This window comes from Emys orbicularis, chromosome 23 (genome assembly GCF_028017835.1).
Source record: "Emys orbicularis isolate rEmyOrb1 chromosome 23, rEmyOrb1.hap1, whole genome shotgun sequence".
In the NCBI taxonomy this organism is placed as follows: Eukaryota; Metazoa; Chordata; order Testudines; family Emydidae; genus Emys; species Emys orbicularis.
The window spans coordinates 7,415,608-7,438,285 of NC_088705.1; the positions used below are offsets into that span (position 1 = coordinate 7,415,608).

Here is a 22,678-nt window from a genome sequence, read left to right on the forward strand (position 1 = left end):
GGGAGCCTGGCTGCCAGGAATCCAGAGGCAGTGGGGGGCTGGGGCGCACGGGAGAGGAGGCTCCGGCGTGGGGCACGGGAGACTGGGAGGGGAGGCGCTTCACCCCACCCCGGATGGGGAGCTCGTGTCCTGCGGTGGCTCCCCCGGGCGGAGCGTAGCCGAGGCGAGCTCTCCCCGTGAAGCGGGGCTTTCTGCGACCCACCCTCCCCTGCCCGGAGATGTCCGGGAGGCGCTCGCAGGAGGCACCTGCGGCGGCTGAGGGCACCTGGCTCCCCGCCGGCGGACAGGAAAAGGGGGACGTGCCTTCCGCGCAGGGGCCCCCGAGGAAGAAGAAGCCCAAGTCTGGCTCCTCCGGCCTGCGCTGGGCTTTCAGCTGGCTTCGGGGCAAGAGGAAGAAGAAGAAGAGCAGCGGCTCCAACGCCCACCCTGGGGCGCCCCCAGCGGAGGGGGAGGCGCCCTCTACGGGAAAGAAGCAGGAGGAGCGAGCCAAGAAGGGCAAAGGTAGGGCAGGGGCTGCCCCTGGAGCAGTGGGTGCCTGGGCCTCTCCTCCCTCCCCTTCATGCCACCGAGACTTTCCCCTCTGCCCCCTGCGCTGGTGTGTGGCCAGCCTTGAGGAGCCCTGCGAGGGGACTAGCTGCTCCTCGCCCTCGCTCTTGTTACGGCTCTTGCAGCAGGCCCATTCCGGTTCCCTGTAATCGGGAATGCCAGGCGCCCTGTGTAATCTCATTCCTCCCCTAAGGGATGGTGCCGGTTCACTGGGTATGTTCTCTCTCTGCTGAGTCAGAAGGTCACATAGACTGGAAGAAACCTGGAGCAAATCCAGATTCCTCCTCTTCAGCATGGTGTTCGCGGGCGCTGCGCTGCTCCAGGTGTGGCCTCTCGCTGGCGGCCTGTGGCCTACTGCCAACATCCCCAGCCAGGCCGAGGTGCTGGCCTTGGTGACCTGGATGTAATTCCTCCCCACTACTTCAGGGTGGCGGTAGGGGCTGCTCTGCTGCTGGAGGCAGGCCTTCAAAGCCTGGATGTAAGATCATAGCTGAAAATGGCAAAGGCCTGTTAGATCAACAACTCCATCCTTCTGCAGGGCAGGATACGGTCCCTCAGAGAGGGCACAGCTACCAAACCCATGCTATGCTCCTACCCTCCACTGCTCCTGTGTGTGATGTTATGTGGTGCCATGCTACGAGGAGCTCAGCCCTTCATCCCAGGATTATACACCCTCTTCCAGCCCTCACTGCTAGGTGATGCTGTGTTGCTGGAGGTGCTGTTCTTCTTAACATGGCCTTTCTCCATTTGCATATGGCCCGGTATACACGTAGTAAGAGCGAAGTACTGCTCGAGGTGTTGTCCCTTCTAACCTGGAGGTATTCTGCCAGTTCTGGGATGTGGTGTTAGGGACCCTATGTATGCTAGTGTCTCCACCCACCTGTTAGGACATCAAAATGAAGTCTCTTCTGCCTAGTATCAGAGGGGTAGCCGTGTTAGTCTGAATCTGTAAAAAGCAACAGAGGGTCCTGTGGCATTACTTGCATCTGAAGAAGTGAGGTTCTTACCCACGAAAGCTTATGCTCCCAATACTTCTGTTAGTCTTAAAGGTGCCACAGGACCCTCTGTTGCTCTCTTCTGCCTGGCGTTTTGGAAAAGGGGATCCAGATTCCTGTGGTAATCCATCCAGAGGCGTGCCTCACACCATGATTCATTGTCCAGTATTACTGTCCTGGCTCCCTCTCTGGGCATTAATTAGTTTAATTTGCAGGTATCCATAATGTGGGGAGTTGCTGTTTTTATCAACACTCAGTTGCTCTTTTACTGGTCTGTCAGTTATTGCTTTCAAGAGCACACTGAGAGCTGTGCTAAGAGGGGACAGCCATGGAAATGCAAGTTGCTCTTTCAAAGAGATCTTTGGAAGGCGGCTGAGTTTTCACCTGACAGTCTCATAAGATGTTACCAGCACGTCCCGTCAGACATGTCTGGCTGCAGCTTTCCCCTAACGCTAGGTGCTCAGATTCCACGCTGATGGGCAAAGCATAAGAACCTGAATATAACAGTCCACCCAGTGTGATATTCCTCACTGCGGTGCCCCACCAATACTGGCATCAATTCCATACCTAATCTTCAAAACAGAGCCTATACAACCAGTCATTGCCAGAGTTGGGATCAGAACATCAGAGACCCTGGCTCTCATTCTACTAGACATGCACCTCTCTTATGGACACTGGCCGTGTGTTGTTAATGCCAACTAGGAGTCCAGCATTATGCTTCCAACATCACTGGCCAGCTCTTTGACAAGTGTAAACTGGATATCTGCTCCGTGCCCACTCAAACTGCTTTAAATGCCCCACTTCCCGAGACCCGTAAACTAGCTGCATGCCTTACTCTGCTCTGCTGTGAGTATGAAACCATCTCCCTTTTGCGTGGGAGGCTGCAGGCCATGTATGTGTGTGCCATGGAGCATGTACACCGGGCTTAGAGTTCCTTGCCATGTTTCCGTAGTGCAGCCATTTCTTGGTGTGACGGGGAGAGAGGTGTGGATTGGTAGAAACAACATGCATATGAAATTATTGCAGTTTGCGTGCCTGATTCAATCACTTTGTCTGTTCTAATAACATGCTCGCTTCCAAAATGCAAAACATGAAGGGACCACACCCTGTTTAACCCTTCCTATCCCAGCTGCTTTGCCATTTGCATTCTAATGATGTGGCCATGAAGGCAGCATGGACCAGGGGACTAAGCACTGGGCTGCAAGCTAGGAAGCCCGGCTCTATTACTGACTTCTTATGTGACCTTGGGCAAGTCACGGTGTGTGTTTCAATGTCGTAGTCCTCTGTAAAATGAGGGGGGTAAACACTTCCCTACGTCACTGAGGGGCTGCTGTGCAGATTCTTCAATAATGTTTGGGCAGTGCTTTGAAGATGGAAAGAGTGACAGCTATCAAAGTGCTAAGTTATTGATTAGTTTCTTATGTGCACTGGAGTCAGGTAACACTCGGCTGCCACTGCCTGAAATACTGACTGGTATGGAGGCTAGGTCTGCCTTTAGCTGATGACAGGCGTGGACCTATCAGTAATATGTTTTGCCTGAGCCTGTGAATTTTCCAGTTATCAAGCAGGAGGCGACAGGCCAGGACTGTTGGAGGAACAGTCTGGAGTTAGGCAGGTCTGGGTTGGCTTCTAGGGCTCTGATTGTACAGGTTGCTGGTGGTGTCTGCTGATCTTTTTATATTTCTCTGGTTTTGGGAGGTACTTCAGGCCCTTCCAAAGATCAGCCTGGACTCCTGGGAAGTACCATGTCCTGCAGCAGAGATGCAACCCAGGGTTGTGAATCTTCATCTTTGCATCGCATGCCCTTGCCCATTATGAAGACTTAGATTTGGTTATGGAAGGGGTGGCTGGGATGCATGTGGAAACATTTCCTCCTGTGTCCACGCTGGGATAAGAGCCCTTCTCCCCTGGGGAGGGGGTGCAGACATATGTTAGAAAACGGCAGGAGTGTACAGGGTCTGAAGAGTGAACAAATCATTCCAGTGAAGTCAAGGGAGCCATGGGTCAGGGCTGGGTCAGGATCCAGTTCCCCCTGAGCTTTGGTCAGGATTTGGGTGTAAACTAGGGCTGGGTGACTGAGCACTGAAATAACGTAGGAAGTCCCATAATGGAGAACTCAGTGATCCATCTAGTTAAATATTCTGTCTCTGACTGGCCAGTACCAGCTGAGCTGCATCAGAGAAAGGTGAAATTAATTCTGCAGTAGGCAGTTCTGGGATCACCTACCCATGGGGAAACTTTCTTCCTTCCCCCCCATGAGTCAGAGGTGGCCTTGTGCCTTGAAGCAGGTGGGTATTAGATCCCTTCCAAAAGTGTTTTTTTTTTTTTTTTTTTAATCCTCTCTTTTGTATCCCTGGATGTTCTAATTATCCATAAAAACGTCCAAACTTTAACCAAAAAAAGAAAGAATCCTGCTAAGCTCTTGGCTGCTATGATACCTTGTTGCAAGGAGCTCATAAGCTAACTCTGTGTTGCATGAAAGATATTTCCTTCTGCTGGTTTGAAACTTGCAACCTTGTGTGTTTGACTCCCTGGCTTGAGGTACCTTCTTCCCCTATTCTCCTCTGATTGCTGCTGTTTTATTGCTTTACCAGCTCAGGCCTTGTGCTATGGGAGCCCCTCCCTGTCCCTACAAAGTACTATTACCCCTACTGTTACTTTTAAACAGCAAAATCTTCCATACAGCTGCTTGGCCAAGTTCCTCTCTTCTGTTTATTCAAAGAAATAAATCTTATCACTGAAATCTCTGTTGGCACCTGGAGAATGGAAGGGTACAGTGAGTCTAGTTAACCCGTAAGGGTTACTACAGTATTAGAAGGATACAATCTAGTTAAGGGGACTCCATCACCACGCTTCTTTCTGAAAATAATTTACCTACTGTTGTTACAAATAACAACTGAGATCACGGGAAATGAGACGAACCAATGATATTTCTTTTTATTCAGTTTGTTGATCCCATCTAATCTATCTATCTTAGGTACTTATATGGCTTCCGTTACTGTGGCGTATGAGCATTTCAGTCTTTAATGTGTTCATCTGCACAACACTGCTGTGTGGTAGGACAGTGCTGTTATCCCCAGTTTTGAGCTGGGGAGCTGAAGCATGGAGAAATGAAGTGACAAGCTATCTATGATGAAGCAAGGAATTGCTCTCAAGTGCCACGCTAGTGTCCTAACCACTGAACCCTTGTGCATTTGACTGTACTTTGGGTGTAGTCAGAGTCACTGTTTCCTGTGGATAGTCAGTTTCTCCAGGGGTTGTGTGGGGTTTTTCACTTGGGGACGAGAAAGAAGAAAAGCATTTAAAAAAAAAAATTGTGATTGCAAATCCACCCCAATAGTTAAGGTGTCCCTTTAACCCTTTAGTACTGCTGTGAAAGTGCATGTGCCCCAGCACCACATTTTAGGAGGACCATTTGACTAGAACGTCATTGAGGAATGATGTCCTAGTGCTTTTGGCCCATCTTTTGGGGGGTTGATATAGGTTTCACAATATTACTTCTGAAGGGTTTTAAGAATGAGGGAGTTGATGTTCCAAACATTTTCAGTTACTAATTTTTTTGTATTAATTTGGCCCAACAGCATATAGACTCCTCACTGTGTTGTTAAAAATAAAATACTAAATACACTCAATGAGAGAGAGCTTGTTGGAAATTACATATGATTTGGTTTGTTGTTTGCCATGGTGAGCCAATATAACCTAATTGTATTGGAGGATCCCTGGTGCAGGGTTGTGATATAGCAGAAGTGATGCTGTTATCCCTGTGCTGGAGATTCCTGGGTGCTAGACTACCATATATCAGTGAAGATGCAGTTGTGAGTTGTGCTGAAGGTTCCTAGGTGCTGCGCTTTAACAGCACTATGTCAGGACTAAAAGTCCATGGATGCTGCTCGGTGATAATAGCTGAGATAGTGAAGTTGAGTCTGAATGCTGCAGGTTCCTAGATCCGTTGCTATAATATAATCGAGACATCCTAGTTCTCTGCAGATGCAGCAGTTGTATCCTAGGGCACGTCTTCACTACCCGCCGGATCGGCGGGTAGCAATCGATCTATTGGGGATCGACTTATCGCGTCTAGTGAAGACGCGATAAAATCGATCCCTGATCGCTCTGCCGTCGACGCCGGAAATCCACCGCGGCAAGAGGCGGCAGCGGAGTCGACGGCGGCGCGGCAGCGGTCGACTTGCCGCCGTCCTCACAGCCAGGTAAGTCGACCTAAAATACGCAACTTCAGCTACGCTATTCACGTAGCTGAACTTGCGTATCTTAGGTCGACCCCCCCGCTGTAGTGTAGACCTAGCCCTAGTGCTAAGGGTTCAGAGTTCTGCAGCCATGTGGACATTCCTGCATGCTGCCTCGGAGTCTCTCATTCAGGGGAATTGTTTCGGTGTATTTGGTAATGAACTTGTTAATCTGCAGAGAGCAAAGAGTGACATTTCAGAAAATCTGAACAACAGGAATCCACTGGCTGGTCTGAGCTGGAAACTGTAAGCTTCTCTGCTAAACAAAGAGAGGTGTGTCTGCCAGCCACAGCCATTCCACCTGGAGACAACTGGAAGAATTACTCTTGCAAATAATGTTCCATAAGATCCGATAAAACTATTTTGCTGGAGTCGGGTTTCTCTTCATAAGGACGGTTTTATTTCATAAGACAATATGATCATTGACTATGACTCCAGCACCGAAAGAAACAGAAACCTCTGAAAGGTGAAGAGCTGAGCAAACTGTCTACCTGCCAAACTGGAGTTCATGCCGTTGGGTTTTGTGTGTCTGCTGCTACAGGTGATGAGCACCTGAACACCTCAGCTGGAGCAGGGGGGAACCCATCTCTTTGGGTGCTAGTTCTGCCATCAGTCATAGCAACACACACACACAAACCTGGGGGCCTGGATTCGGGCTTTGCAGGACATGAGTGGAAACCCTTCTGGTTATTTTTTTCTGTTAAAGGTTTGGGATCTTAAACATTTTTTGTGTTACCTTTTTTCCTTCTGAGTTCCATTTCCCCTTTAAGAGATCATCCTAGTAGCCCAGATCATGCTCTGTGTCTGTTCATTGGCATATCGAGGGTAGAAAATCGTAGGGCTGGCTTTTCTGCTCCTTCTGCCAAGAGAGAAGGGTCCCATCACTGTAGGACTTTGACTCATTGGTATAATGGGGCAAAAGCTAGGCTACAATGACTGTGGAGATTGTAACCTTTCTCGGCACAGTAAGGAGGAGAGCCCTATAGGTCGAGGGACTAGTACTAAAACCTCAAATTGTGCATTTTGATGCAGAGTTTTGGACTGGAAAGGTGCCAGATTGGCAGCCCTGGGAACTGAAGATGTTTGTTTAGCCACAGAACAGGTCTGGCCTAGGCTTGGTGGGGCGAGCTTTCCCGCTCGTTGCCCAATCAGTGGGCTTCAGTTCTGATTGGAAGGAAACAGCTGTGGGGGTGAAGAGGGCAGCTCCATCTCCGATTCTCCGAGAGGCCTTTGGCCATCCTCCAGGGTGCCCAGTTGGTGTCAGGTCTGTGATGTGGACACTTACAGGAACTGGACTGAGACCGTCAACTCATCTCACGTAGGCCACTAAACTGCCATCAGCAGGGAATTACTGGCCGCTAGGGACCCAAGCTGTGTTCGAACTGGTCACCGAGTGGTGAAAGGCTCTCACCGCCACCCCCGAACCGTTTGGTCCCCTTGATGAATAACTAGGGGGTTTCTTCCACAGCACATGCTAGAGGCAGAAAGGCCCCTGGCACTGCATCCCCACCCTTGCTGTCACCTGGTTTTGTAGCAATGTGAGTGTGCTTCCTTGATGTGAATGACATGCTGGGAGAGGCTGTGATGCTTCCGGGCTGCTGGAGTGTGTTCTGAGAGGATTCTGGAGTGCAATGTGGTCAAATCTGAGTCCAGAAGGCAGAGATGTACGTGGCCAGCTGCAGCTAGTGTTCAGACGTGACTGTGCTGGGGGCTTTGCCATGGATCTTGTGACAGGGTCTGTTCCAGTGCAAACAGTAAGCAGTTGGGTAATGAGCTGCTCTCAGTGGGTAGGTGGTGGGGCTCCTGGCTGATCTGGATTGTAACGAAGAGTGACACTCATAGACTGAGATAGAAGGGGCCATAGAGGCAGCAAGGTCTGAAACTAGTGAGGTCAGCAGCTCCCTGGGCTCAGCAGATTGTCTGTATGTGGCATATAAACCAGGCCAACCCAGGGGCCCCACTGTCCTTAATCCCAGCAAACACAGACTCAGTCCAGCTCTGAGGCTTCTGCACCCCTGCGGGGCCTTCTGTGCCTCCGAGCTTTATGTGCAGGTCCTGAGCCTCGTGGACATGCCCATGCCCATACCTTGATCACTGTGATCAGAGGCAGTGAAGTCTGGGTGCTGTGCAGAGTGTCTGAGCCAAGGGCTCAGGGTCATGGGGGAGCACATGTTCCTGGTCTGGGCACTGAAGGGTTTCTGTCTTGGGGGCAGGAAGGGAAGATTCAGGCTGTATCCAGACAAGCTGGTCCTTTTCATGGCAAGAGAGGAGCAAATGTGTCATGTGGAAAATCTGTTGCATGCAACGTCCTTTTTGCACTCTGCTATCGAGTGCCCTACTGTGTCATGAGGAGGAGAGGGGGGAGTCTGGAGTGGAGAGGTTCCTTTCTTTTGCCACAGTGAAGCCACTGCGTGAGGACACCTCCTTTACTGGGGTCAGATCCTGCGAACCTGCAGGGGAGAGGCAGCGGCCAGGGCAGCCCTTTCCGTCCTTTCGTCGTGGAGACTCAAGAATGCGGTGCAGGCATGTGACTCTAGCCTGAGCGCCCCCTCCCCAGCTGGTGTGACCTTGCAATCTGGTGAGAAGTCTGTGTTGTAAACTAGGGTGTAGCGAGCAATGGGATCACAGAGGCTGAGCTGTTGCTCCAAAAATCCTCTCACATCCCCAGCATCTTCCAAGGCAGAACTGCCACCACACAGACTGACATTTTGGGTGCAGCTGCTGTTAGTTATTTGTATTACAGCAGCAACACCTAGAGGTCCCGGCCCCACGGTGCTAGGTCCTTGCCCCATAGAACTTTCAGTCTAAGTCAGCAAGACAGGCCGTGTGTGGAAGAAAGGAGGAGGAATCCTCTCCATTGAACTGTGGGGAGCTGAGGCTCAGAGATGGTGATTTTCCCAAGGTCGCACAGAGTGTCTGTGGCAGATTTGGGAATTTAACCTACAGCCCCTGATTCCCAGGTCTGTGCCTTAGCCACAAAGCCGCCCTTCCTCCTTAGCAGAATGTCTGATTAATCACGTAAACATTGTCCTTAGGGAGTGCGTCTCGTGTGCCCATGACTCTGACCAGCTGACCCCTCCCTGCCCTGACACCATCTCATTTGCAAATTCAAAGAAGAGGAGAAAGCTACATTTCAGCCAGGCCTTGAATCTGACATGCTGCTTTTCTGGATTAGTACCCTTCATAATCTCCTGTCTCAGGGCTTCTCTGCAGAGAGGTTACACCGGCTTAACTCTTGAATTGGTTCATTCAACCAGTGCAGCTGTGTGTGTGGACACTCTTATTGCACTGTCAACCTAGTTCACATTGTTTTAATTTGCACCACTGGATGACACGAGCCAGGCAGGCGGCGATGTAAGTGTCCATGCACAAAGTGACATCCATTTAATCTGTCTCAAATCCCCCCTCGATTTGTATTGCTGTAGCTTCATGTGAAGAGCGGGCTGTGGAGGGCAAGTGGGCTGTATGTGTGCTCTCCTAGCTGGGAGTCTGTATTGAGACCTGTTTGCCTGTCTTGGGTACTTATGTGGTCCCCATCTCCATAGTATCTGAGTGCCTCACGGCCTTTAATGTATTTATCATCTCAGCCCTCCTGTGCACCCATTGTACAGATGGGGAACTGAGGCACAGAAAGACTAAGTGACTTGCTTTCAAGGACCCTTCCGCTGTCGGCCTCACCTGGCTCTGCTGCTGCTTCTGATAGAGCGGTGAGGGTGGGCTGGATGGGTGTGTGATTGCCGGAGCGGTGACCCCACCCTGGCTGATGGGGGTGATGGGACGTTCATGGGGAACAGTCCCAGCTGTAATGTGAGCCTAGGGGCAGGATCCCCAGGAGCTACCTCGTTGCGGGCCCACCGAATCCTAAAGCCAATCCTGGCCATCACCCACTTTGTATCCCACTCCCTGGCAGAGCCATGGACTCCACAACCAACCTGACGGGGAGGGGGCGGGGTGTGGGCAGAGAGAGCGAAGGCAGCAGAGCTGCAGGGGCAGAGAGAGGGAGGGTGAGAGAGGACAACCCATCCCAGCTATTCTCCTGGAGGCCCCTCCTCTGTGTCAGCCGTGATTGGCTCCGGGGCTCAGGGAGAGCACAGCCTGTGGAAGGCTGAGGGCTTGACGGTCGCTGGAGGGATGGGAACCGGAGCTGAGCGCCGGCTCTCTGGAGCTGGAAGCAGGCCAAGGTGAAGCCTGTTTGGTGCAGTCATGTAGCACCCCGTGCTTCCTCCACCCAGGAGAGGGGGAGGGAAAGTGCCGCTTGCACACGCTGGCACCATGGGCAACATGCACCACAAGAGGAACCCCCCGCATGCCAAGGCCAGGTCCTTCTGGCATTTTGGCCGCACAGGGAAGCTGAAAACAGGTAGGAGCCTGAGGCAGGGGCCCAGCCAGGGTGTGGGTGGGAGAGGGCGGGGCTCTGTCGATGGCAGCTCCAGCAGGGCTGGTATGGCTCACGCACAGTACAACAGTATTCTGCAGTCATGAGCCACAGCCTGTTGCTGGCAGGATGGGCACCCCGGCTCTGGGGCTGGCACTTTAGCACATAGGAGGGACTGTGCCCAGAAAGTTTGTGCCCATGCCCTTGTACCCAAGATTGGGCTGCTGTGGGTAGAAGGCGGTGTCTGTATTGGTGCTGTGCGATGTGGGGGCTTCGTGCAGGTACCCAAGGATTCTTTTAGCGAGGCTGGAAGGAGCCTGGGTGGGTCTGAGGTTCCCGGAGCTCTGCAATCTGCTGCAAGTGCACATTGCCGACTCTGCCATGGTTACTCGGGGCTGGGTCTCGGAGCGCTGGAGCTGAAAAGATCCTAATCTGCTTTGGGACTGGTGAAATTCTCACCGTGTTCTCTCCCAGAGACCCGGGCTTTTCAGCATTGTCAGTGCAATTAACAGGTTTCAGAGTAGCAGCCGTGTTAGTCTGTATCCGCAAAAAGAACAGGAGTACTTGTGGCACCTTAGAGACTAACAAATCTATTAGAGCATAAGCTTTCGTGGGCTACAACCCACTTCTTCGGATGCATATAGAATGGAACATATATTGAGGAGATATATATACACACATACAGAGAGCATGAACAGGTGGGAGTTGTCTTACCAACTCTGAGAGGCCAATTAAGTAAGAGAAAAAAAACTTTTGAAGTGATAATCAAGATAGCTCAGTACAGACAGTTTGATAAGAAGTGTGAGAATACTTACAAGGGGAGCATCCACCGAGTTAGTTACCGATTTGTTTTTCTCTCTTCTCAGCTAGTCGATGGCCCCAGTGGTTAGGGCTGGCGGTAGGGAGCCAAAACTCCTGGGTTGTATTCCCACCTTTGCCATTACCTCGCTGTGTGGTCTTGAGCAAGTTGCTTTCCTCTCTCTGTGCCTCAGTTTCCCTATTTGTAAAACTGCACCGGGTTTAATGACTGTCTGCAAAGTGTCTTGAGATCCTTGTATGAAAGTGACTTGCTGTGAATGGGCTGTTTACAGGCACAGTGTTCTTACCTGGACTTTTCATTCTCCCTGGTTAAGCACAATATTGATTTCCATTTTTGTTCTCCCGATGTCTCTGTCCAGCCCACACCATGAGGAGTGGGGAGGGCAAGGAGTGGATTTTCCTTTGACTTATGCTTTCTCCCTCGTTCCATGCTGGGAAGACACCTCCACTGCAGGAGGCTGCAATATAAAGGCAGAAAGTAAAACCCTGAACAATACCCCGTTATTGTTGGCTGGCTGTGGGGGGTACAGAGCTTTCTCTGCTCTGGTTCCGTGGATTCAGAGTGTGAAAAGTTTAAGAACTCCAGAGAGTGAGGGCAGGGGTGTTGAATGGGCCATCTCCCTCCTTGCTGGATTTGGGTATCAGGGGAGAGAGGGGCTTGATTCCTTGCCAGTTGAACATGTGTTTCAGAGGTACCAGACCTCCTAGGGTATCCCCCTCCCCCACTAAGATTCCCCCATCAGTTCAGTAGCTGAACTGGAGCAAGCTGGAAATCTATGAAATTAAAGTTCTTGTGATAGTTTTGTCCTGGTTCAGCCACTGAAACTGGCCCATCCTTTTAGATTTTGCTACATTTGCAATTGTTCCCTCAGCCCTGTGTGTGTGTGTGTGTGTGTGTGTAAGTAACAAGGGAATCGGGGGGGGGGGGTCAGTCTGTGCTTGAGTAGGAATCTAGGTTGGAAATCAGAAGATGATTTCTAACCATCAGAAAAGGGAATCATGGGGGGCAAACAACCTGACTAGTTTTAAAGAGGAGCATGATAAGGTTATGAACGGGATGACATGATGGAGTTGCTTGAGGTGGCAGGGGACTGAGCCTGATGGTGTGGGAGGTCCCTGCCAGTTTTATGTTCCTGGGTTTGGCAAAAGCCCCCAGAAGTGGGGCACTCTTGTCTAATGGATCAGGGTGGGCTTAGCCAGGAAACCTGGCTTCTTGTGCTGCTTCTGACGCTGCCTCGCTGTGAGAGACCTCACTCCTCCTCTTTGCCCCGGAGTTTCCCCATCGTGGTACAGTGCTGTGAGAGCTCTGCATAGAGAAGTGCCATGCACATGCAGAGTCTGAGAGTTGGGCTTTATCTCCCTTCTAATGATCACTGAAACAGGGAGACTCCCCACTGGGAAAGGCCATCTGGCCCGAACAGACCTGTGTGTGGGGACTGACAAACTGAGCTGCTCTCCCACTTGCTGCTTTTTACATTTCATACCCAAGTATGATCCAAGCAAATGAGCAATAATATCCAATGCCTGCAATATACCAGTGCAGCCCCAGCCTCCTGGAGGCCAGTGAGTGAGACCTGGCTTGGAAGGACCCTCTGGGAGCTGCCCTGAATCCCAAATTCTGTGCTTTGTGAGAGCAAAGCGGTCCCCCATTTCAGCGTGTGCACTTCTCTGCACACTCTGATCCATTAGACAAGAGCGCCCCACTTCTGGGGGCTTTTGCCAAACCCAGGAACATAGGACTGGGAGGGACCTCCCACGCCTTCAAGCCCAGTCCTCTGCCACCTCAAGCAACTCCATCATGTCATCCCGTTCATAACCTTATTATGCTCCTCTTTAAAACTAGTCAGGTTGTTTGCCCCCCACGACTCCCATTGGGAGGTTGTTCCAGAACCTCCCTTTTCTGATGGTTTGAAACCTTCTGCTTGGGGCATTTTAAAACTAGATTCGTTCAAACATCAGAGCAGTGATTCTTGGGACCAGTCCTGTATTGGCTGAGGAGAGGGAAGAGGGCATAGATGGGATCTAATATGTCTTTTCCATCTGTCATTTCTCTGCTTCTCTCAGAGGATCGGGTTCTCCCATGCACAGCTCTGGTTGCTCAGAGAGCACCAGTTGTACCCTACAAAGTCTTTGTAGGGAGAGAGTTTGGATTCCCCCATGCACATAAACACTCCCCAAGATGTATCCAGAAGGGGAGTGTGTCTCCTATTGGCCATGTGGGTGAATTTTCTAGCCAGTGCCTGGGTGTGTTACCCTGCCCTGCTCACACCTGAATGCTTTGCTGGTTCAGACAGTGTGTTTTGGGGGGAGACACGGATGGCAAGGGGGCTCCTGCTGATAGGCCCTGCTGGAATCACACACTGTCTGACAACACTTGATCCCCCTGCTTCATTCTTTCTTTACTGTCAGCATGTTGCACAGGTGTGGCTGGAATGGGCTAGCCAGACTGTCCGCAAGGTAAACATGCACTGGGCCCGGATTCAAAATCTTCAGCACAGGCTTAGGGAGTGACCAAACAAAGCAAAACTACTCACTGGGCATGGCTTAAAGGTGACCTGCAAAGGGCTCAGAAAGAATGGGGCGGTGCCCTTCCCTGCTGCTTTGTGGGGGAGAACGAAGACTTGTGAGGTTTTTGGCTTGTACCTTAGAAATATCAGGAAGGTCAAGTCAGGTTTAGCAGGGGTACCTCTGGGCGGCCTCAGGGATGTTGATCTGGAGCCTTAACTCCTTAATTGAAGGGGGAGGGTTGTTGAATCTGTAACAAAGGCTGCCTTTATCCAAACCATTAATTATTTGTTGAAGTTAAATGGATATTAACCAAAGCAAACAACCCCCAAAGAGTCTGTTTGGGAATGCCTTCCCCCTTGACTGTCATTCATAAAGAAGCAAAAAAAGAGCAGAAGCCCCAGCGTTGTTTCTCTTTGGAGCTCACCTTGAAGGAGAGCAGAGAGGGGCCAGGAGCCACCTGGGGGAGCAAAGGCAGGCCGGAGGAATAACAGTTCTTAGCACTTGCTCACATCATAGAGCAGTGACTCAGTAACCCTCAAACTCACAGGGGAGACAAGTTGGTGTCTTGCAGATGGGGAAACCGACAGAGAGATCAAGTGAGTGGCCCAAGGTCATACAGGGAGTCAGTGGCAGAGCCAGGATTGGAATCCAGGAGTTGCTGGTGTTGTGCATTGTCCTCTAGATTGTGAGTTCTCAAATCGCTTCCCTTCTTTATGGCTGCTTGGGGACCCCCAAAACTATCTTCTGTTATAAGACAAGGTTACACCATGGAAGAGGTTGAGAAGCACCACTCTAAACTACACTGACTATCAGTATGGATACTCTTCTGCGTCAGTCTGTTTTCAACCTGGCTGGGCTGTATTTCCATTGTCCTGTATTTCTCCTCTGAGAGGCTGCAAGCCAGATCTCGCAGTAACATGCAAAAGTGGAGGGTTACCCGTTGGTAAGGGGACATATCTTGTGGGGTGATTTCTATTCTGAGTGGCTAGAAGTAGGTGTAAAGTCATAGATTGTAAAGCCAGAAGGGCCATATGACTTCCCTGAATTAATTTCAGTTTGAAATAGAGCATCCCATCTTGATTTAAAAATTCCCAGTGATGGAGAATCCACCACGACCCCTGGCAAGTTGTTCAAGAGGGGTGTCTGGGCCTTGCCGTCTGGGGCCTGGGGGTGGGTATGGGGAGGGCGGTTGGACCTGGCTGTATGGGGTGGGTGGTCAGGCCTCTTGGGAGAAAACTTTCTGCCCCTCTTGGATCTCTCTTGCCTGGCTTGGGACCTTCATTATTTCTTGGTGACTGTGTGGGGCAGAGGGCTGTGATGTGCACCCAACCCCTCTCCAAGTGAGCAGCAGTTGTTGGAGGGGCACTGGACCGGAATAGTCTTGGGGGAGCTGTGAGGGGAGAGACCAACCCACATGGGAACGTCCACCACCAACCTTGGCCCCCTCGCTCCCCTGGGATATGAAGGCTGACCAATTTCCAGGCAGATCCCTTCCCTCATTGGATTCAAGTTCTCCCTAGCTGGATCCCTGGGCCTGGAACATGAGTCTGGTGAGCGATGTCACCTTGCTACCTTCCTAGCTGAGAATATCAGACATGCTCCCATTGGGGGGCTCTGTGTGATGCTTCTAGGGGAGCCAGCTCCTCTTCTGGTGCCTAGGTGCTACGGTGGTGGGCACTCCATGAATGTCTGGCTAAGATCCTGCTGGGCATGGGGGAACGTGCGCACGAACAGGCTTTCACTTAGCTGGTGCAGCAGGACCGTGAACATGAGCTTTTCTGCTGGCATCCCTTTGGGTCACCATAAAGGAGGAGCTAGCTGTTACAGTGATGGGGACATTACAAATGCAGGGATGAGAGGAGAAGGAGAGTGAACGGGGGTGGGGAGGGAGGGAGGAAGAAGAGGGGGGAGGGCATTGGGCAGAAGGTGCTGAGAAAACATAGAATGAGTTCTGTTTGTTCTCTGCCCCGGCTCCATGGGAACAGAACAGAGGCCACGAAGCGAAAGAATTTGCATTGTGTTGCTTCAGCATTTTGCAGTGCGTGTGGCTGGGATCAATAGGCTGGGGGCAGGGTGTGTTTGGGGAGCGGCACGAGGAAGACCCAGAGGGAGCAGGCCAGGTTGCTGAGGCACCCTCTCTCCTTCAGCAGAGGGAGGGTGCGGTCTCTGGGGCCAGGGATTCAGCCCTGTTGAGGAGCAGTGGACACATACCGGTGTGGGGCACTACATGAGTGCAGAGGGTGGATTCCTCTCTTCCCTGGATAGGGGGTTAAACACATTCTCTGTTTGTGTGGTCAGGGAATTCCTTCCCCCCCCCCCCCCCAGCCCCATTCGTGGTCTTTCAATGTGGGCAGGGAGGTGGATCTGGGTTTCAGTTACCAGGCTGGCTAATTACCACTGAAGATTGGACCAGTAGCTGAATAAATTGGAGAGGATCTTCCCCTCAACATTAAACGTCTAAACGGCCTTCCATCCCGCTAGCCCTGTATCTCTGCCATTCTCCCCCTCCCCCAACCTTGTGCTTCGCTCCCTCTTTGGCTCAGCCTTTTCTCCTTCCTTCGGGCAGGGAGGGTATTTGGGACAGGACATTCCCATCTTCCCCCCTTCTCATTCCCCAACCCATAGCTTCTCCACGGTTACGGCTGCAGATATTACGGCTGCAGATATTTCAGCTGCGCTGGCAAATGCTGAGTGGTTTTCACTCCCCAAGGCTCACAGCCCCTGTGAGTCTGTGGACAGAGGGTCCAAATTCAGTCCCCAATCCATGCAGCTGCTGCACCAACCAATGCATCTCCCACTCCCCTCTTGCACTTTGGTGCATCCCTCCTCCTTTCCATGGATTTTCTTCTCTCTTCACCACCATTCCTCTCCTGATTTCTCTCTCTCTCCTCCTCGCCCTTCCTCCCTCCTCCCCTTCTGGTTTCCTTCTCTCCCCCTGGATGGATACCAGCGCTGCCTGCTCCTGGACACGGCGCTTGTGATGCCAAGCCAGGGCCAGAAGGAAGCTGTTGGGAGAAGCTAGTCAGTTTCACTTTGCTGTGTGCCAATGCTCAGGGCAGGGGCAGCTCAGACCCAGGTGTGGTCCTGCTGTGCAGCCCGGGGCAGAAGCAGCAGAGGCTGCTCATACATTTGCGGCTGCCGTGAGCGCTTCCCCAGCAGGGCATCTATTTCCCTCTGATCCCCACGGGCAGGGGCAACCGCAGGGGAATTCCTACAATGCAGGGAAAGGTGGGCAGGAGATGGGGTCACTCAAAATGAGGCTGAGGCTGAATCAGGAGCCCAGAATGCTCCCGCTCCCTCCCAGGAGATGGGGGCAGGGCATCCCTTTGGGTTGATTCCTTGGGCTGTACCTGCCCTGGCGGTCACCTGTAACCTGATCCTTCTCTCCCCCACCTGACACCATGTTTGTTGTTGGACGCTGTGTTCTCATAACCCAGCCCCACCCCGGGCTGGCCATACCCAACAAGTTACAAACTTTTATGTCTCCATGGAAACGACCCCCCTCCCCTGCCCATGCTGGATCAAACTCTGCCCACCCTGCACTGGGATGAATCCCACTCCTTGCCCCACAGGGTGTGCGGCACCTTATCCCCTTGCTCCCTCCGAAAGGGCCTTTGCAGTCCTTGAACTCCATGGAGACCAGAGTTCTTTATCTCGTCTTTATCAGCAGGGACACACCAGGTGCTCGCTGAGTCATGGCAGCGGAACGTGGCTTCTGGCCAAACTGCACCCAGCAGAAACAAGATGGCCAGCTGGGTCGCCGCTGTCACCGGCGCTGGGTTCGCGTTCACACCGCTTCCTTCTTGGCACTGTCCACAGCTGAGCCTTCGCCCCCCCTGCAGCACAGCAGACTCTGGAGGAATGGCCCAATGCTGAGGGCAGCCGGTGATTGCCCCACGATGCTTGTTGGGGTCCCCAGTGTTTAAAATAGTCTGAAAGAACTGGACCATCTGTTGTCATCTGGGAGGAGCAGCTTTGGTCAGACAGCGCTCAGGAGTGTGCCCCTCAGCGACCCGGCTCGATGGTTAATTCTTTTGTTTGCCAGGTCTGTGACCCCTTGTGACCCTTCCCCCACACATTTGGGGCAGTGTCCTGAACCCTGCAGGGTGGACACAGCTGAGCATGTGAAGCAGGTAGCTAGTAGCTCTGCTTTGTAAAAGCAAGTGAACAGATTGACCGTCACAGCTTAGTGGGTTCAGTCTGTTTCCCATAGGGAACCAACATCAGCGTCTGATGAAGTGGGTATTCACCCACGAAAGCTTATGCTCCCAATACTTCTGTTAGTCTTAAAGGTGCCACAGGACCCTCTGTTGCTTTCAACCTCAGGTTGGGCACTGCAGTCTGTGTAGAGAGGCCAGGGCTGAATGGGTCACAGAGACAGAACCCTCCTCTCCCTCCCTCGCCTCCTGGGTAGGTAATGCAGCTGCAGTCGCTGTGTGGCTGGAGGAGTTCAGTCTGTAGGGCTGCCCGGTCCAACCCCTTTCACCAGCACAGAAGTAATTTCCTTCAAAATGGCTCAGCCCAGTGGCTGGGTCTGTGTTCCTCGGAGGCTACACTGCCTTCAAAAATCCCGCAGGCTGCAGGGTTTGGAGAAATGAGGTGGATTCCTGCCACCACAACCCAGTAGCTTCTCCGTTATCCAGGGGTCTGTTCAGTGTTGCCCTTTGGTAGCCCACACTAAGGAGGAGCTGTGTGATGCTTATGGTCAGATCCTTTCCCAGCCTTGGAGAGGGAGGGCATGGTGCTTCCTGGGTCGGATGTTGGTGAGGGGACCATCCTATGGTCTGGGTCTAGAAGGCCAGATGCTGACGGGCCCGCCTCTGAATGGTGTATTGAGGAAGCCAGCCCAGATGTGGTGATTCTTTTTAGCCTAGCCCGCTGTGTTAACCCAGCCAGGTGCACTAAGCCAGTGAGAGACAATCGCAGAATCTGGGCTGGGTCTGTGGATAAACCGCAACTCGATAAGAGGGGGCCCAACCCTCAACCGCCGGGGAATGTGTTTGTCATGATAGGTACAGGCGCTCCCTCTGGGCACTAGAATCCTGGGGCTCGCCTTGGGGAGACGCCTGGCCTGCCGCGCTGGCTGGCCAGGACCTCGGCCAACACTGGCTAAAACCACTTCTCCTCCCCCATGCCAACTCATGCTCTTGGGATAGATCTGCAGAGGTGGTGATGATGAATGGGGCTCCTCTCGCAGTAGAGCCATCTCCAGGATTTAGCTCTGACAGGCTGGGTCCTGCCCAGGGGGCACCTCCTCCTTCTTTCTGGAGAGGGGTGGGAGGGGACTCCCCATTTAACAGCTTCACAAAGCTTCTCCTGTGGGAAGCCCTGTGGTGGAAGCAGCCCCTCTGTGCTGTGCCTGGCAGCTCCCCATTGCTAGCCTCCCTCACTTCCTCCCTCTGCTTTGCTCCCACTTCCTGTCCTACCACCAGCTGGTTCCATAAGGAGAAATGGGTTGAGACTAGGGTTGCCAACCCTCCAGGATTGTCTTGCAGTCTCCAGGAATTAACGATTAATCTTTAATTAAAGCTCATGTCATGTGATGAAACCTCCAGGAATACGTCCAACCAAAATTGGCAACCCTAGTAGAGACAGCCTGTTCTTGCACTTCTCCACTGTCTCTGTCCTATCTCTCTCTTGCTGCTGCAATGGTGAAGGCTCTTGTTCTCCACTGGGAGAAGGCTAGAGCCTGGGTGAAGCTGCCGAGGAGGGCTGTAAAGCTGGCATCATAGGTCTTGTTCCTCTTGGGTAAGAGAGAGCAGGAGCCACCACCTCAAATAACAATCTCCCCACCCCAGCTCTGCAATATCTGACCCAGTGTGAGAACGTGTGGGATGGGGTTGATGTGCCTATAGCAGGGCCTTTCTGTGTGGCAGAACATATGTGATAAGCATGTGGGCACGGGCGCATGTGTGAAGGGCAGCAGGGTGTGCAAGGAGGTGAGTGATGGAGTCCTGATTGCATATTGGCTCAATGCATAGGGAGCACATGTGATTGCTGCTGGCTGCATGGTAAAGTACCTGCACACGGAAGGATGTGCTCGGTCACGTGCTCATGTCAGTAATCTGCCTCCCTCCCTCCCTGTGTGAATCAGGATCAGGAAATCAAATCGCTGAGGTTTCACATTAGTATTTGATATTTACAGAGCAGCTTTAATTCCTCCAAATGCAATATATGACTTGTCTCACCTGAAGCGGAAATGCAGCCAGCTGTGGGTGGCGCACAGCAGTGCGCTGCAGCACTTCAGAAGTTTAGGACAGGAAGTGAAGAAGAACAATGCATCCAATTGAAAATGAAACAGGTATATAGGTAGGCAGTGGGCATTAGCCTTGGTGTGTTGGCCACATGTACCTACACCCCTAGAAAAAAGTATTATGGAATCTCTCCTATCTCCGGGGCTCATGACCTCGTCAGCACCTCCAGCAACACAGCATCCTCTGACACCATGCTGGTGCCTTGGTTCAATCCTGACTCAGCATGCTCAGTCACTGGCAGCACTTTGTGCAACACCCTGGGTTTTCCTTGGCCGTCTCAGCCCCATCTGTGCTCTGACCTGAGCCGACCCTGTACAGCTCTTGACAAGATCCCAGTCTGAAGTGGTCTGCTTGCTGATTGCCACCTCTTCAGTCTCCTTATTGTCTGCACCGCTCTGCTCTCCAGGGCCTGGGCTCCTCCTGCTTGGTTCTGGCTCCAGAGGAAATCTGTATTTACCTTAAAACCTGTTAGGTGGCTTTTCTCAGGAGGGCAGGCAGAGGCCCAGGGCAGAGGGGTGGGGATTGTTAGGAGGAGGAGGAATGAGGCTGAGGTTATTGATGGAATGGAACAGCTATATCAGGGGAGCAGAGACAAAGATATTACAGCTGTTCTAAACCCAGTGCTGGAGTGATGTAGAATGTGGAGTGATGCCCCTAAATCTGAAAGGCTGAGTCGCTGAGTTACTGCAGGTGCTCCGTCTTCCCTTGGGGCCTGATCCTGACTCCCACTGGAGCTTTGCCTCAGTAAGGACTGTCGGATCAGGCCCTGGAGTTACACTTAGAACATAAGAACGGCCATACTGGGTCAGACCAAAGGTCCATCCAGCCCAGTATCCTGTCTACCAACAGTGGCCAATGCCAGGTGCCCCAGAGGGAGTGAACCTAACAGGTAATGATCAATTGATCTCTCTCCTGCCATCCATCTCCACGCTCTGACAAACAGAGGCTAGGGACACCATTCCTTACCCATCCTGGCTAATAGCCATTAATTAACCTCCATGAATTTATCTAGTTCTCTTTTAAACCCTGTTATAGTCCTAGCCTTCACAACCTCCTCAGGCTTCTGTGCCTCAACATTTCCTGCTTTTAATGTGCGTTGATGCCAGGCCTTATGTGGAGACTGTAGAGCTGGCAGAAGCCATTATTGCTTATTGCTGCTGTGGTCATGGACTTATTTTATTCAGCATGTAATTAACTTGTGGAAGTTTGCCGTACAATGTAGAAATACTCACAGGGAGGACAGCATTGTCTAGTGGCCAGAGCATGCAACTGGACTTCAGGAAACCAGGGTTCTGACATTTGTGTCACTTCGAGCAAGTGACTTAGCATCTCCGTTCTTGTCTCCCTCTCGTTCGGTAAATTGGGTATAATAATGTGACTACATACTTCTCAGATATGTTGTGAAGATTTATCCCTAAATATTAGTAAAGTGCTTTTAGAGCCTTCCAGGGGAGCTGGCAGAGAATTGCTAAATATTGTGATAAGAATGACATCTGCAGTTGGATGAAATTCCAAGGGGCCACCAATCCTCAGGCTTCAGGGCACATGTTGCTCACTAACTGGGGTCAGGAAGGAATTTTCTCTGATGAGCCAGTATTGCACAAAAAGGTGTGTTCCCTTCTTTTAAAGCAGCTGGTACAAGCCATTGCTGGAGGCAGGTTGCTAGACTGGATGGACCACCAGTCTTTTCCAATACAGTAATTCCTATAGTGGATTGCATCAAGGCTTATTCCTTTGTGGATCTTTGCCTGGTTACAATCTAGTGGGCCAAGGCTGTAGCTTTCCATGTGTGCAGGAGGAACTGCTTGGAGAAAACAAAATACCCAGGTTGTTTTTCCACTTAGGGGCCATTTCCAGAGCGGGTGTATGTGTTGCAATAGCTTTATATTTCCCTCTGCATGTTGAATCCTAATTGGGGTTAGAAATGGGAACCTGGATTATTTATTCCTTGTTAGAAGATTTCCTGGGCTGAGGTGTGGGGCTCTGAACCTCTCAGCCCAGCGAGGCGTTTAAGACAGGTTGCAACCCCTGGAAAATAATGGGTTTGGAAAGGGACTGCCAATAGTCTCTGTAACTGCAAGGGGTGCTGCAGCTACGCCATCAGAAATATTGTTGCACTTTTCCTCTGGCCTTGAAAGAGCCTGTTGCTGTTGTGTGCCAGAGGGATGCACATCCAGATACAAGACTCACAGAACAACATGGGCTTGGATTCCAGACAACTTCCTTTAGCAAATAGAAGAGAATGTTTAAAAAGGGGGAAAAATGTGTTTGTCATTCATCCCCTTAGTTCTGATATTGGGCTAAGCCTTGTGCTCCTAACCTAGGAACCTGGCTCCTTACTTGGTTTTTACTCTTGTTGAAGCCTAAGTAGGAACGGAGTAAAAACTGGCTAAGCATGGCAGGACTGGGCCACAGGCAGGGTGGATTTGATTTAAATCACTAGTCAGGAAGACTCGATTTAATGATGGATTTCTACATAAAAGTGCATTCTTGTTGGTTGTTATAACCTTAATACGTATTCCTCACAACTCAGAGATAGATGTAGGTTTCATTTTTAGAAGGTACACACTATACATTTTAAAAGTGATTTATTTTGAAAACTTTTCAGATTAGTTTTACAGCTATATCAGAAAATGAATGATTGTTTGGTTATTTCATTTACCAAGGTAATTGAAGCAGATATTTATGAACTCATTGGGAGGTGAACTAGCTCCAATTCAACAGGTTAATCATTAATTGGAGGATTTTCTTGCCATGCTGTATTAGGAGGAGAACATCACCAGACAGACATTAAAATTGTTTTATTTAACTAAAACAACAACGTTATATATTCTGAATGTTTTTCTTTAACAGCAAACATATAATATTTTAACAAAACAAGCATATGAATTTTTGAATTTAGTTAAACATTCAAGTTTTTTAATATCAGGTTTGTTTTTG

General features: G+C 51.1%; 1 protein-coding gene across 1 annotated transcript in view; it reads left to right on the forward strand.

The window, feature by feature from the left end:
• Nucleotides 1–218: 218 nt before the first annotated feature.
• NHSL3 (NHS like 3) overlaps nucleotides 219–22,678 on the forward strand; it is a 48,272-nt gene continuing 25,812 nt past the window's right edge. Inside the window, exon 1 of the mRNA XM_065421903.1 lies at nucleotides 219–501. Within this exon, the coding sequence (XP_065277975.1) occupies nucleotides 219–501 (283 nt within the window). The remainder of the gene's footprint in view (nucleotides 502–22,678) is intronic.